The sequence below is a fragment of the Antedon mediterranea genome, chromosome 3, assembly GCF_964355755.1.
Source record: "Antedon mediterranea chromosome 3, ecAntMedi1.1, whole genome shotgun sequence".
In the NCBI taxonomy this organism is placed as follows: Eukaryota; Metazoa; Echinodermata; class Crinoidea; order Comatulida; family Antedonidae; genus Antedon; species Antedon mediterranea.
The window spans coordinates 9,675,324-9,691,013 of NC_092672.1; the positions used below are offsets into that span (position 1 = coordinate 9,675,324).

The 15,690-nt window shown below is 33.9% G+C and overlaps 1 protein-coding gene across 1 annotated transcript; it reads left to right on the forward strand.

Moving 5' to 3' along the window:
• Positions 1 to 10,969: 10,969 nt before the first annotated feature.
• On the forward strand, positions 10,970 to 15,586 carry LOC140044010 (uncharacterized). The gene is made up of 10 exons (XM_072088492.1): positions 10,970 to 11,029; positions 11,367 to 11,489; positions 11,981 to 12,163; positions 12,328 to 12,507; positions 13,144 to 13,269; positions 13,536 to 13,658; positions 14,018 to 14,172; positions 14,641 to 14,805; positions 15,269 to 15,445; positions 15,569 to 15,586. Exons 4-10 carry the CDS (start codon positions 12,330 to 12,332, stop codon positions 15,584 to 15,586), a joined length of 942 nt encoding a protein of 313 aa, XP_071944593.1. The 5' UTR covers positions 10,970 to 11,029; positions 11,367 to 11,489; positions 11,981 to 12,163; positions 12,328 to 12,329.
• Positions 15,587 to 15,690: the final 104 nt, after the last annotated feature.

The following is a 15,690-nucleotide window of genomic DNA, read 5'->3' on the forward strand; positions in this document are numbered from 1 at the left end:
CATAGCGTTTTATGCATAAAGCCTCGCTTTATAGCGCTTCACATTATTACTGGTTATTTTTTGATCAAACACGAATGGAAACATACTCCCACAATGTTGCAACCAGTAAGCAGGGCAGTTTTTCTCCTATAGTTTTAAATTAGATAACGGATAATAATCTTGTATTATTGTATTCACATGGTATGACACATGGAATCGTTACACAACAGCAACTGCTGATGATAAATTACAGTATATTTTAGGTGGAGATTCTATCGCGATTTGTAAAGAATCTGAGACCTTTTTTGATTTGTTTTGTAAACAATACACAAGAGCTGCATGGGAGAAACGGTCAGAACTTAAATCTCCCAATATATAGATTGTTTTTCTTTTGTATTGTTGCTTTTATATATTTGTATTCAGATTTGTAAATAGTATACACCTGTGATAACAACTATAGGTCTTTGGTACCTGATGTTGAAACACAATGGTTTGTAATGTAAACTCTTTACTATATTTTATGTTTATTTTTATATACCTCTTTATCAACTCAAACCTATGATACCGTAGGACAATTTAATACAGTACCTATATTACCATGTTGGTAATGATTTTTCTTTTATATTTTTGCAAACAGTTTAAGAACCTGTATCCGTCATATAATGTATTGTTTTGATGTATTATGTTAAATTGGATGCACCACTTCTGTGTGTGCCACCGATGCAAAGGTGTCATTTCCTAATAAATTATTATTATTATTATTATTAGATAGAATACATAGAATACAATAATAGTTATACTACATTATAACCTGAAACTCCAACAATATTAATAGTATTAACTGTTTTCGGTTAACTCTGCGGCTATATAACATTTTAAATCAAATTAGTAATGTTATACCTATGTTTTTGTTTATTAGGCTAATAAATCGCCCGGTGATAAACTTGGAATCAATTAAAGTTTAAACGCTTGTTAATAAATGAGCTTTTGTAATACATCTATTAATGATAAATTGATCTATTTTTTTATGACATTGCAATATTGTTCTATTGGATAAATGTTAATGATTAATGTACAGTATATTTATTTTTTATGCATATTGTAAATTTTTCTGTATTTTTTTCTGTAATGTTTAAGTTTTCACTATATGTACTACAATAATTTCAGACTTGTTCTGCTTTTTGTAATATTTTTTATATACCTGAATAAAAATATAAAAAATAAAAAATTATAATACTTTTTGAAAATCATTCAGAATACTCCACAAGCTGTATAAATCCACAATATCAATGCTTTTTATGCTTCGCGCGTAGGCTAATCCCATTTTCCAACAATTCCAACAAAAAATAATTGTTTATGGTACAATAATCTGTCTATAAGATTTATCGTAAAACCTTTGTAGTTAAAACTACAGAAAATAAGTAGTAGGCTGTCACGAACTCCTCGTACGTATGTTTCCGAGCGGTTGAAAATACTTTAGGAACTCCCTTGTGACATAAAAGTATACACACAAAATCCACAAAGTTGTAAAATAACTCAAAAACAAAGCTTTAATTTCAATCAACTTCAACTTTTAACAATCCAGTAAGCACTTTAAACAACAGCTTCACAATGACTTTACAATATAACATCCAACCTCTAATCCAACCTCTAATCCAACCTCTAATCCAACCTCTAATCCAACAACCTTCTTCAAATTAAATGCTTCAATCAAAAATCCTTCTCCCTCTTACTATTGTCATACTTCCCCTTATATACAATATGTTCATAACCTTCTAGATCATTCCTTATACTTCTTCTTATTCTATTGATTACAGTTTCTATTAATAGCACTTCTGGAATGTTCTTGATTGTTCTTATTAATTATACATGGTTTCTTAAATCAAAACATCTTATTCTAGAATGATCATGTAAATACTATGTTACTCTATATGTTAGGGAATGGTAATTTATTACACTCCCCCCTCTTTCTGAGCTCAAAACTCTTTCTTGGAGTTTTGAGGGGCAAGTATACACGAAAGTGGCAAAAGTTAACCCACTCCTATTCTATAAAACTTAAATACGCCATAATAACATACAACATAATCATTAATAATTACTAATAATGAACAAACAATATTCATGTAAATTTGTCGGAATGGTTCACTAACAATTACTGACATAGGAATCATAAAATCCTTAAATTTAGTTTTATACTTTGAGGCTTTACAATACTCTTTCAATGAAATATCATGTGAAAATTTCAAAACACTATTACTGCAATGATATAAAACCACTAATTTCTCTATGGGTTCTGTCTGGTGTTTAGTAAAAACATGCATAAATAAAATTCCGTCCTTACAGACCGTCATATCTTCCCGACATAAACCTTCTTTCCTTTCAATATCTTCCCGATGTAAACGTTCTTGGTTATCCATCATCTGCTGCATCAGAAGACTCTGTTGTTGTATTTGTTGCTTCATTAACAACACCAAAAAGTCTGTACTGCTGTACACTTTACCGGATATTGTTGTTGATTGTTTATCAGCCATATTTTAAATCTGGATGAGGGTCTTGTTACTAGTTAATCGTAGTTACCGAGACGTTCACAAGTCTACTGTTCCAAATAAAATAATCTACTGTTCTTTAAACAATGTTTGTGTACTTACGATTAAACAAAACGTAGCACCACGGCTTCCGTAAAATATCTCAGTATCGTAAGTACCGCTTCCTCAAAATATCAATAAAAGTACAGTTGATCCTAAACAGCCACCAATCTATGGCAAAATACAGTAGATCAAACTGCTACCACAAAATCTCACAACCGTAGATAAATACACAGTTAAGTCGAACAGTAGATCGAAATAACCGCTGCCACCAAATTATGTCACGAACTCCTCGTACGTATGTTTCCGAGCGGTTGAAAATACTTTAGGAACTCCCTTGTGACATAAAAGTATACACACAAAATCCACAAAGTTGTAAAATAACTCAAAAACAAAGCTTTAATTTCAATCAACTTCAACTTTTAACAATCCAGTAAGCACTTTAAACAACAGCTTCACAATGACTTTACAATATAACATCCAACCTCTAATCCAACCTCTAATCCAACCTCTAATCCAACCTCTAATCCAACAACCTTCTTCAAATTAAATGCTTCAATCAAAAATCCTTCTCCCTCTTACTATTGTCATACTTCCCCTTATATACAATATGTTCATAACCTTCTAGATCATTCCTTATACTTCTTCTTATTCTATTGATTACAGTTTCTATTAATAGCACTTCTGGAATGTTCTTGATTGTTCTTATTAATTATACATGGTTTCTTAAATCAAAACATCTTATTCTAGAATGATCATGTAAATACTATGTTACTCTATATGTTAGGGAATGGTAATTTATTACATAGGCATGCATTGTAAGATTAACAACCGGATTGCAAACAATATTCATAAACGAATGCTGGATCACAAACAAATTATCCACTGCATGGTGTCAAGTACAACAAAACTAACATTTTTAATTTTACATTTAAATTATATATTTAAATACTACCGTATTCTTACAATATAAAATAACATTGTATAGGCTATATTATTAAACTAAATTTTAAATACGCTTAAATAACATTGTATATCATCATCATCATCATCAATAATTGTCATCATCAACAACATCACCGTAATCATCATCGTCATCATCAACAACAGCATACCGTCATCATCATCATCAATAACGACAAATATGTCATCATCGTCATCAACAACAACATCACCGTAATCATCAACATCATCATCAACAACAACATCACCGTAATCCTCATCGTCATCATCAACAACAACATACCGTCATCATCATCAATAACGACAAATATGTCATCATCATCAACAACAACATCACCGTAATCATCAACATCATCATCAACAACAACATACCGTCATCATCATCATCATCATCATCATCATCCCATCAATAACGACATATTGTCATCATCGTCATCAACAACAACAACAACATCACCGTAATCCTCATCGTCATCATCAACAACAACATACCGTCATCATCATCATCAATAACGACATATTGTCATCATCGTCATCAACAACAACAACAACATCACCGTAATGATCGTCATCATCTTCGTCGTCATCATATCTTCAAGTTCATTTGATTGTCCTCTCCATTTCCATGGAAACATTTTGAAACAAATATTTTCTAAATTATCTCTATAAGTTGACTATTTTTTTTTTTTAAATGGGAGTCAGAATACAATGTCATGGAGGCCAATTGTCATTCACTTCTTCTCAATGGTCTACTAAACAAAGGATCGGGTGTAAGCAAAACATATAAACACTTGTAAAAGATACTCGGCTCTCAGGGTAGGAAACTTAATTCTAAAATAACATGTCGTGTATAGGAGGTAATACTGTAACTGTTTTAATAGACGTGAAATTGTATTTTGAATGGTATTTTTATATAACAAATAACATGAAAAGGTATTGTGACATCGTACTCAAAATTAGACAACGGTAGAATAACTAAACTTTCTTGTTGCTATTGTCACGAACGGTATCATAAGTATTATACACCCAGATAACAACCTTGGCCCCAGTGGAGTGGTATTTTTAGGCGTTTCCATTGAACAAATACACAATGGATATAAAAATGAAATAGTGAATATATTGTTATTCGTCGATCCCGACTAATGGGTTTGGATACAGAAAATCCTTTCATGTATGATCTGAACACAATATAAATATATGCATTATTTTTGCAGGTAATTCTTCGTTATCATAATACTTCTGCGTTTAATTTTTGAATGCCTAGCATGTTCTATAGCGGGGGTTGTTTGAAATATTGAAAAAATAGGAACAGGGATTAATTATTTTTTAAGATAAAGAAAATTGCCCGTAACGATAATAATCTTTATACATAAGTAAAAAAACAACAATGAGTGGTCGAATCATGGAGGTAGAATTACGCATGGTCAAACAATTGTTTGTTTCTGTGCTGCCCGGCAATGACCACATTATTTATTTATTTATTTATTTTATTTATTTCCTTTATTGCATCAAGTAAGCAGTGATGAAGTTGACATAAATATAATAGTAAATATGTAAACACATAGTATAACACAGTCCAAACAAGTAATACTAAAATAAATCATAGTCCACAAATCAGTCTTTCAATGGCCATCATAGTACATCCAGTAACACAAACCAATAAGGGTTCACAATTTGCTTATCATAACTTATTATACTAGAGGTTGTCCGAAATCAAATTAGACCCATGGTAAAAGGTAGTTTAAATATTGTTTTTGGCAAAAGCATCATAAAGCTGGCTTCTTAGACAATTCATGAGTAGGAGAATTGTAACGTGCTACTGTACTGTGATGACGCTAGTTATTCATTTTCACGCATGGTTAATTATTGGAATGACGTAATAAATATGGAAGTGTATGTATTAATGTATATGTTCTCAACTTTAATCTTCATTTCATTATATTTTTTAACATTTTTCTTTTAAGTAGTATAAGGTATTTTGTTTAACAACTAAACCGAATGCGTTTCTCCAGTTGAATAATATGTATATAGAATGTAAAGCCTGTTTTCCTGTCGACGTTATTCGACGCTATCGTTAACAAAAATCGGCGATCTTCAACGTAGACATAGAAATTTATTTACAGGAAAAGGGACTTTTTTAACTAACGATGACGATACAAAATGTCGGCGATATACAGGAAAAGGTGTAATAATCGACGGTAATCGACGCTACAAGTCGCGATCGTTGACAATCGCAAGAGTTGAATCCAGTTCAACTCTAGCGATATCACAACGCTAAAACGTAAGAACTGACCAATCATCATGGCGATACAGCACATGACGTCACATAATTGATGGCAAATTCTGCTGACTGACTACATTTATTTTTGTTGCATCGCGGCGCGGTCAAAGGTAGGCCTAGCCTTACCAAAGTTACTATAAAATGATGTTCCGGAAAGTAGGCGCGGGGATATTAGGTAGGTCAAAGTCTTCAGCCTAGTCCAAAATGCTATTTGGACTAGGATAGGCCTACTGAAAACGAAGAACCATCAGTATAGAGATATTAATATGCCTAGGCCCACGTCCTACACTGTGAGCCTACTGCTAGAGGCAGGGGAGTCCTCTATTCATTTTTGCGCGTTACACGATGACGTCAAGAAAGAAGACAGGAGTTTCAATTAACTCTAACGTTCAACGCTAGAAATCAAATGTTCGCGCTATCGTTAACATTTCAACTTGATCGTTTGCAAACGATTGTCGTTGAACTGTTAACGATCAACGACGATAGCGTCGAATAACGTCAACAGGAAAACAGGCTTTATGATCATTTTATTCTTCGATTAAATAATCGCGAGCTCCACCTTGTTATTATTTTAAACGTGTGGTTTTAAGTAGTTTAAGGTATTTTTTATGGTGTCTGATCATTTCGGCCGCCAGTCATTTCGGCCGCCGGTTATGGAACGCCCAAAATCATGACACGCCAAAAAAGACAAAATATGTATTGTTCATTTCGGCCGCCAGAATCGTCAATATTGTTAATAACGTATTGTTACTTACTTGTCAAAAAGGGTGTATACATGTGCCTATCGCCTGAATAGACGTGTGTAAATGGTGTCAGATGAAATCGGTCGCGCTTGAAATCGATCGCGTTTGAAATCGGTCGCGATAAAATAAACATCCGGTATTTTGTATGGAGCGCCGCTAGATACGCTTTTTATCCTATTAGTTACGTTTGATATCGGTCGCGTTTTATATTGGTCGCGCTAATTTGTATATGGCGCATTAGATACATTTTTAATGAAAACGTTCATTATGTTTTTAGTTAATTTTGAATATTGGAATTTCTAATAATACTGTTTGACATTTTTTTAAACCTCGATCGTTATTTTTAAGTACAGTAAATATAAATATTTATCTCATTATTTATAAATAATTTGTGTTTCCATTTTATCTTACAGGTTTTAATGAATTGTAATGTGTTCTTTTAGCATGCCGTTGTTTAAGGTTTTGAAAATAAATAATAATTTAATAGTTAAACAAGTAGACGCGCCTATTGCGTATTTTTTAATCACAGTTAATTACGAAACTCGTTCTATACCTGCAAGTGGATACCAGCTCAATGAGGTTTATGCAATAAAGGAATTTGATGCATGATGATGATTTTTGCATTCGATATCCGCCACTCTGACGTGAGCATGGTTTAGGATAATAATAAAATTTATAGATAATATTCCGTTATAAATCAATCTACCAGCCCTACAGTATGTCTATGATGTACAATGATAGATGTGAGAATAATGTATGGATAATAAAGGTGGACACGATTCTCAAAGAGGTACTGATATTTAAAAATTTAGATTTACGAACGTCATATGGATGTTATGTGAGACTACTTACTTAATTATTTACATTAAATGATTATTGTAAATAAAGAAATAAAAGATATTTTTCAAATTAAAATCTATAGTATCGACGTACAGTATACGTAAATTATATACATCGTTTCACAAAAACACGTGCAGGAGGCCTATAGACGTTTTAAAAGTATGGTTATTAGTAATAGACGTCATCTTTACCTGGCCATGGACAACGATCGTACGTGTTTTGTCCCTGATTTGACACACTAACAAGTGCGTGCTTTTTAAAAAGGGGAAACCCCGTCAGCAAAATAACGCATTGTTAGAGGAAACAGCTGCACGATCATAGAAGGCGCATCTCTCCCAATATGGCTTATTCGGGGGTTTATTTCAGTAACTCGCCTTTTAACCATCCGCATATAATGATCATTTTTACTAACAACTATTTTAAACATTAGAAATAAAAGTATACACGTGATTTGTCTCAACAATTATTATTATACACTTAATATTATTATCCTACATAAAGTATTTAAATAAAATAAAAAAATAAAAATTATGTGATCGAATAGTATGTTGTTAACGACATGATATAATCTGCCACAGTATGCATAAGTATAACAATGGATACGCTGGCTTTACGGGCTATACATTGTAACAATTATTGTTTTTAAATAAATTGTTCTCTTTTACGTAATTGTTTGCATAATAAAGGACAGACGTATATTCTCTATATAATATATTAATTACAGTACATATAACTGGAGGTAAATTATTATATGCCTGATGGGGGCTGAGAGGTTGTAGGGCTCAGTCAGGAAGAAGCCGGCGAATGACAGTAAAATAGCGCAAGTCTATACAAATCAAAAAGTATGATCGTTTTTGTTGATTGCTGCTTGCTGTTTGAATACGCACGTCTATTCAGGCGATAGGCACATGTATACATTATTTTTTATAATTGAGGCGTGCCATACATTAACAATTTTGACGATTGGCGGCCGAAATGAACAATACATATTTTGTCCTTTTTGGCGTTTCATGATTTTAGGCGTTCCATAACCGGCGGCCGAAATGACTGGCGGCCGATATGCACTGTGACCTTTTTTTTTATTAACAACTAGGCCTAAACCGAATGCGTGACAGAATTTCCAGTTGAATGATAATCATAGAATATAAAGATAAAACGATAATGATCATCGCGAGCTCCACCTTGTATTGTGCACAAGAATGTAGGATAAAAATGCATTGTGCTTGTGCAGTGCATGACAAAATACTATTATTTGCTAGAAGTAATAATATTTTACCTTTTTAATACCTGTACACAAAACGAATTAAGAGGTCAAAAAAAGTGCACTGAAGTGAAATGAATGATGAAAAACCAGAATTTCGCTAATTTAAGTAGACCTGGTTCAGTAAAACGTAACAATAAGTTATTCAAATGCTTTAACTTTTGTATGCGTATAGTATTTTTCTGTTTGTGGTGCTATCAAAAACCTCTTTTTTAGTACTTTTTTTCTGTCTGCTCGTCTTTCAAAATGGTTAATTAATTTTGTAACATTAATACAAACTTTTCATTTTTGCCTTGAAAGTTATTATTTATCTTCATTAAACATCAGAATACTTGTTCTCATTAAAATCTTTGTCTATTCGTCGTGTTAAAGAAAACTGTACAACACAATAATCTTCCGCTCGTTGATTAGGCCTAAATTATGGACATACAGTCAAACAGCCCAAATATGAAGACTTTATATCTAGTGACTAAAAAATAGAAGAATTGAAGGAAAAGGCAAATATTCAAGTTAAACAATTTTTGGTTTTTTTTGCTTGTTTTTAATTATTATTTTTTCCAATATGTATTTCATAGATTCGACCACAATAGATATTTATGTCACAGACGAAGATGATCCCGTATATTCAACAACACCTGAAATGACGACACAAGGTGAGTAGGCCTAATAATCAAATAAAAAAAAAATCAGCTGCTATCTATAGATATTGCAATGTACAGTATGATGCCGTTGTGTGTTGTAATCTCGTTCCAAATTAATAACAATAATGAATTAATAAATATCTTTAAAAAATCTATTATGTTATGTCAGTCAATAACATGACGACTAGTCTGGGTTCCAGACGGAGTTTTGTCTTAATATTAGTAAAAAGATAAATATTTTGGCACATATGGCGTTTCATACGTATACTACTTGATTTTGGATACTGTATTTTCAGACAAAAATCGCGGTCGAAATAAAAACAAATAAATAAAAAAAAAAGATAATACAGACTTGGGGCAAGTCTACATGACGACAGACAGCTATATACATTTAAGGCCTACCATACTTTGTTGTAAATCAAATCTGGCTTAAGCTTGGTTTCCACTAGCGACGCAACGTAACGCAATCTACGAAACGTAATAAAATGCCCTTCTAATAATTGTGTTTTCCCCCGTCTGCGTGAAATCAAACCTGCGATGTTTGCATCACTATTGCGTCGTTCCCACTAGAACGCAATGCAGCGACGTATTGACGCAAAGTGCTGTATTGTGTAATCACCAGTGGGAACCGACGATGAATCAGTTATGAAAACATCTCACAGGTTTGATTCACGCAGGCGGGGGCAAACACAATTATCGGAAGAAAATGTATTTCCAGTAATTGTGTTTTCCCCCGCCTGCGTAAAATGAAACCTGTGATGTTTGCAGCACTGTAGAACGCAACGCAACACAACGCCTTTTCTTAAGCGTAGTTCCCACTAGCGACGCAACGTAACGTAACCGACGCAACGTTACAAAATGCCCTTCCAATAATTGTGTATTATCAGTTTTACTCATAATCGTCATTCTCTGATTGGTTGAAACTTCGTCAGTCTTTCGAGGGCGCACTTCGAATATATCTTCAATTGTTTTGCGTTAGTTAGCTACATTAAAGGGAAGTTCCTATTATTGACAAAGAATAAAGGTAATAATAATATTTTTCAAAAAACCAAAAATAATCTTTTCAGTACGTTAATTGAAGTAATTTCATTAGTTATACGACACACTAAAATATTGTACCATCTTTAGACCAGTGTTTAAAGTTTAAAGTTTATTTACACGGCAAAACATTACAAACTACTTTGTAAGTAGTGCAATTGAGTGAATAACATGTGACCCACAAGCATCTAACCAAATGACAATAATCTACTCAGGTGTGTTATAATACTACTGCATATCTGTTTTTGTTTTGTTTTTTTCTTCAGATCCAGATCAATGTGCGTTTGAAGTATTAAACGAATGTGATACCGAAAACGGACATTGTACAAATACGGATAGTGGCTACACGTGCGAATGTAATGAAGGATATACATTGGCGTCTAATGGTTTCGACTGTGAAAGTAAGCTACATTTACACACACACACAAATATTCTAAATATGCACGTACTCATTGAAAAAATCCCTATTATTTTGTACTGAAGTATTTTTCGACAAGGCTATCATTTGAATATAAAAGCGTTTTCCTCCTAATGGTGGTTTTTCATGCAATGACACTATTGTTTTACAGATACGAATTGCCCAAATACATTCACTAAATGTCCAGGTACCAATAATGACAACTGCGTTTCATTTAACAAATTATGCGATACGATAAATGACTGTGGTGATTGGTCAGATGAAAATGCACTCTCGTGTGGTAAGTCTTAATTTTAAATTGCTACAGATAAAAATAGACATTAACTGTGTAATTATTGCTATGAGACGCTGATAATACGAAAGAGTAGGCCTATGTCACGCCAAATGAATTGAATAATATTACAGTATGATGTATATATATTATTATAAATATATTAAACACAAAAGACAAAAAACATTAATTCTAAACCGCCCGGCGATATACTAAAAATGTAAGATAAGATAATAAGATAAGATGATTGTTGTAATTACAGCCTCGGTATTATATGGTAGCGTGGCCAGTTCATTTCCACGCCGCCTTATACTGTTATTATGTTTAGTATTTTTGCTAATTTTAGGGGAATGTTCTGAAAGTCAAACACGATGTGATAACGCTTATTGCATTGATACCAGCTTATTTTGCGATGAAACTGCTAATAATTGTCCGGATAATTTCGACGAGACGTCTTCCTTGTGTGATGGTGAGTATGTCTTCAAATCAATGACAGTCAAATTGCAAAGTGGTTAAGGCAGGGGCGCCGTTTACCGTACCTAAAAAGCCAACAGCATCGGCAAAGGTTCGAGACCGACTCGCTCCTAGTTCTGTTGGTGGAACAAGTCTTTTTGGATAAGGACTATAAACCGTAGGTCAAATGCACACAGTTATAACCTGTGTGCACTTTAAAGAACCCATTTCATTATTCGAGAACTGTTTCACAAAATAGCCTCTGTATCTGGGAGATTACCACCTATCTAATAGGACATTGATTAATTTACTATTGGTAATCCTTGGCCACAATGACTAAGACACGTACCAATATCAGTGTCCTACCGGGTCCAAATTATTCAACAACAAAACAATCCATGATCGTCACCTCATTTCACAATGAAAATCCTCATACTTACTGTATAGTAGGGCCCATAATAGCAGAAGCGTTATTATTATGGCAAATATTATACTTTTTGTTAACAGGAAGTTGCCTTTCGTTGGACCCACTGGATAATGGTAAACAAACCTTTCCAGCACAACATCGCAGGCGTTATTTAAACAACCAAGTCATCGAATTCGTCTCTAACGATGGTTTTACGTTGGTAGGAGATTCAGTGTTGACGTGCACTGACGAAAGCTTCGGCGACAACCTACCTCGTTGTTATTGTAAGTGTTAGACCTATTATTGGATAAGTACACCACGTCACGGAAAACTCGTAATATGTCTAATATCTGCCGCGGTTTTACTTTAATCAAATGAGTGCCTCAATATCAATGTGCATGCACAATTGCTTTTTTCATATTTAACACTATTTTAATGAATATTGTAGCGATGTGTAATGTACCTGATGCACCAACATATGGAACTGTATCGACCAATGAAATGGTTGACCACGGTGATACAATTGAGTTTGCTTGTAGCACTGGTCTTGTTTTAGAACCTGCTACTCCAACTATATACACATGTAATGATGGTTCTCTTGAATACAACATCAGAAAGCACTGCATAGGTAATTATTCTTAATATTCTGTTTACTATTTTTCATCTTTTTAAATAATACATTAACTATATAAAAGAATGATATAATAATAACTAACCCTGTGATACTGATTTAGTGAGTGAGTGGCCGAGCGGTTAAGACAGTGGAACCGTAATTACGTAGCCATAACATCGGCAGGTGTTCGAGGCTCACTCACTCCATGGTTCTGGTGGTAGAACGAGTCTTCTCGGATAAAGACTATAAACCGTAGGTCCAGTGTACACATCTAGCTCGTGTGCACTTTAAAGAACCTAGTACATCTTTCGAGACGAGTAGGGGGTTACCCCGATGTATTAGTACATCACAGCCACTGATCACCAACTGGGCCTTCTGGGAGACCAGTCTTTGACTGAAGAGGTTACCCAGTATAAATATAAATTCCAATCAATCATTTAGGCTTATCCCACGTATTTAGACCAGTTCTAACGTTTTTTACGGTTCAATTAATATGCTTCGGTCGTCCCCAGGAGATAGACAGAGAAGCTCAACAGTTCCAGAACTATAATGTGGTGTACCGCGGCGCAAACTGATATTGATTTTAGACGTATACATGTATACATAGTCATGTATACTGTTTTGTTAACGCCTTCATTATTTTTTGGCCAGACTTCGATGAATGTACTCAAGACATCCCATGCGGCAGCAATGCCCAGTGCACGAACACATTTGGATCATACTCATGCGAGTGCAATGATGGATTTGAGGATGAGGGTGAGGGACAAGGATGTGAAGGTATGGTGGCAACTATATACCCACTAACCACATTTAAGGCCTTTCATAAAAATAATACGTGAAACCTAAACTTCTAACTCGAAGAGTCCTTCACACACTAAAGTCTACATCAACAGGAATGATTCGGACAATCAAAGCGAAGACAAAAGTGGTCATACAGTGGAAAGACCCTTAACACAAACACTGATCTTCAATGCTAAACAGAATAATATGTATAACATATAATATAAAAGAGTGAACAACACATCTTTTTTTTTAATTTGTAGATATTGACGAATGTGCAAGGGGTACTGATACTTGCTCCGACAATGCACTTTGTACTGATACTACCGGAAGCTACACATGCGAATGTAATGACGGTTATAGAGGCGATGGTTTTGAGTGTATCGGTAAGTTGATACATTTTTACTATATTTAATAATATCGACAGTCGATCCTCTATAAATATTCTTCTTCCGCCGCCATTTTGTAAATGTAGAAATATTCATTGGATCAATAATGCCAGGTTGGTGGGCAGAATTCAGAAAAGGACTTTATGGTGGCTAAAAGTACGATAGGTTAAAGTTGGCAAGGATGGTTTTAAGAAAAGGACAAAATGCTTCAATGACATAAGATGTGTCTATTTTATGTCGTTTATAACATATATTTTAGTATTTTTTCAAACCAATTTTGGCTTTTCCTCTTTTAACGTAAGATTCGACAAATGTCAGCTATGTCTAAAAAATGTTTATATCTGTATGTTATCTAGAAATACTATATTTCGACTATGGATCCACGTATGGAGACAGTAGCCTGCGAGAGACTTTTGAAAGAAATACAAAGGCGCTCGGAGAGTACATATCTCCATCGTTTACTCCTCCGAATGGCTTTCCAGTTGGATCCGAATTTTTACCCAAACTTTATGTAAGTGTGACATTTATTGTAGGCCTATTGAATGCTATGGATCAGTTATACTAATTGTGTAACTATTACTGTTCTTGTAGCCGTATTCTTCTGTAGACACATTGTCGGATACTTAGTGTCAGTTGACTTCACTGCTGGTGTATGGATATGTCAAAAATACTTCATAATAGCCTTTCAATTTAAACTTGTCATGCAATAGTAGGCTAGATGATTGTATACCCTAAATTATCTTTTTCTACACTATCAAACTATATTTGAAAAAAAAATGTGATGTACCCATATATGGGCATGATTATATATTTTGGTACATCATATGTTGTTGTCACATCACAAGTTTGATAGTGTAGACAGAGCTTTAGAATCTATAATAACGATGAAATGAATGAATAATCATTAATATTACAATTGTTTTTGTACACACATACAAAACCCGTTATTTATAATTTGTATTTTCTAATCCTTTGACAGTTTACGGAAAATGGAATTTTTATCTTGGTAAATAATAACGATGATATTGTGAGTTACACATATCCGCCTTCTTCAGGTTTTGTTAGCGGCGATAGAAGGAACATTATTGCTCCATTCTGGGCTGATGGTGACATGTCAACAGACATTGGAGATGTTTTATACCAGGTATGGATGCTGTCTTCATATTATCTTGTTTTGTTTAAATTTACCAATTGTATTGATATACGTGAATAGGATCAGTTTTTCCATTGTTACGGGATCAGGTAAAGGTTTGTACAAAATACTCAGGCCTACTAGTGTAAAAAAGGGAAAACAACTGATATGTAGATGTTACTCTTTCTATTTCTAACCCATATTGAATCTTCAAACTCTGAAAAGCCAAACTTTGTTCGGTCGGAATAATTTGTCCACAAACTTGGATGTTTCTATTAGTCAACCAAGGCTTGGAAACACACGAGATACCTCTTACGAATGCCCGGATTACACAATTGTGCTCTAAAACCGCTGCACTAAGTATTATGCTATAATGTTATTGTTGCTTTGGTAAAGTAATGTGCTGTAATTCGTTGTGCTATTATCAGTTACATTATTATAATTTTTATAATATAATGTATAATTATACATTCAGGAGTACGTATCAGGGGATGAAGACGCTCAGCTATTCCTTCCATACCTGTTAGATAGGCTAACAGAACTTACCGCAGCGGCTAGCATCACACTGCCAACAGACTTTACTCCAACATGGGCTTTGAAAGTTACCTGGCTCGATATAGCACAGCGTCCTGCGACTGCCTCAACACGTAAGGTACGGCAATCCTTCGAAATGCAAAAATATGTTATAACTCAAATTATATTCTTTTTTACAAAGTACACTTGGATGTATAAATCTAAATATTTCAATGTTTATTTTTAAAATATCCTTCTTAAGACGTTGCGGTACCTATAGTGAATAAATAGGACCTAATAAATAGGATAAACCTTTGCTAAGTTCGTTTTACATAGTGAAGCAAATTATAACGTATTGTATGTGTACACCAGTTTAATCTTACC

Excerpts from the sequence above, each read along its gene's own strand:
- LOC140044010 (XM_072088492.1), top strand. The coding sequence starts at position 12,330 with ATGTGTAATGTACCTGATGCACCAACATATGGAACTGTATCGACCAAT. Across the intron at positions 12,508-13,143 it reads CATCAGAAAGCACTGCATAG|ACTTCGATGAATGTACTCAA; the intron begins GTAATTATTCTT and ends TTTTTTGGCCAG. Across the intron at positions 13,659-14,017 it reads CGATGGTTTTGAGTGTATCG|AAATACTATATTTCGACTAT; the intron begins GTAAGTTGATAC and ends TATGTTATCTAG.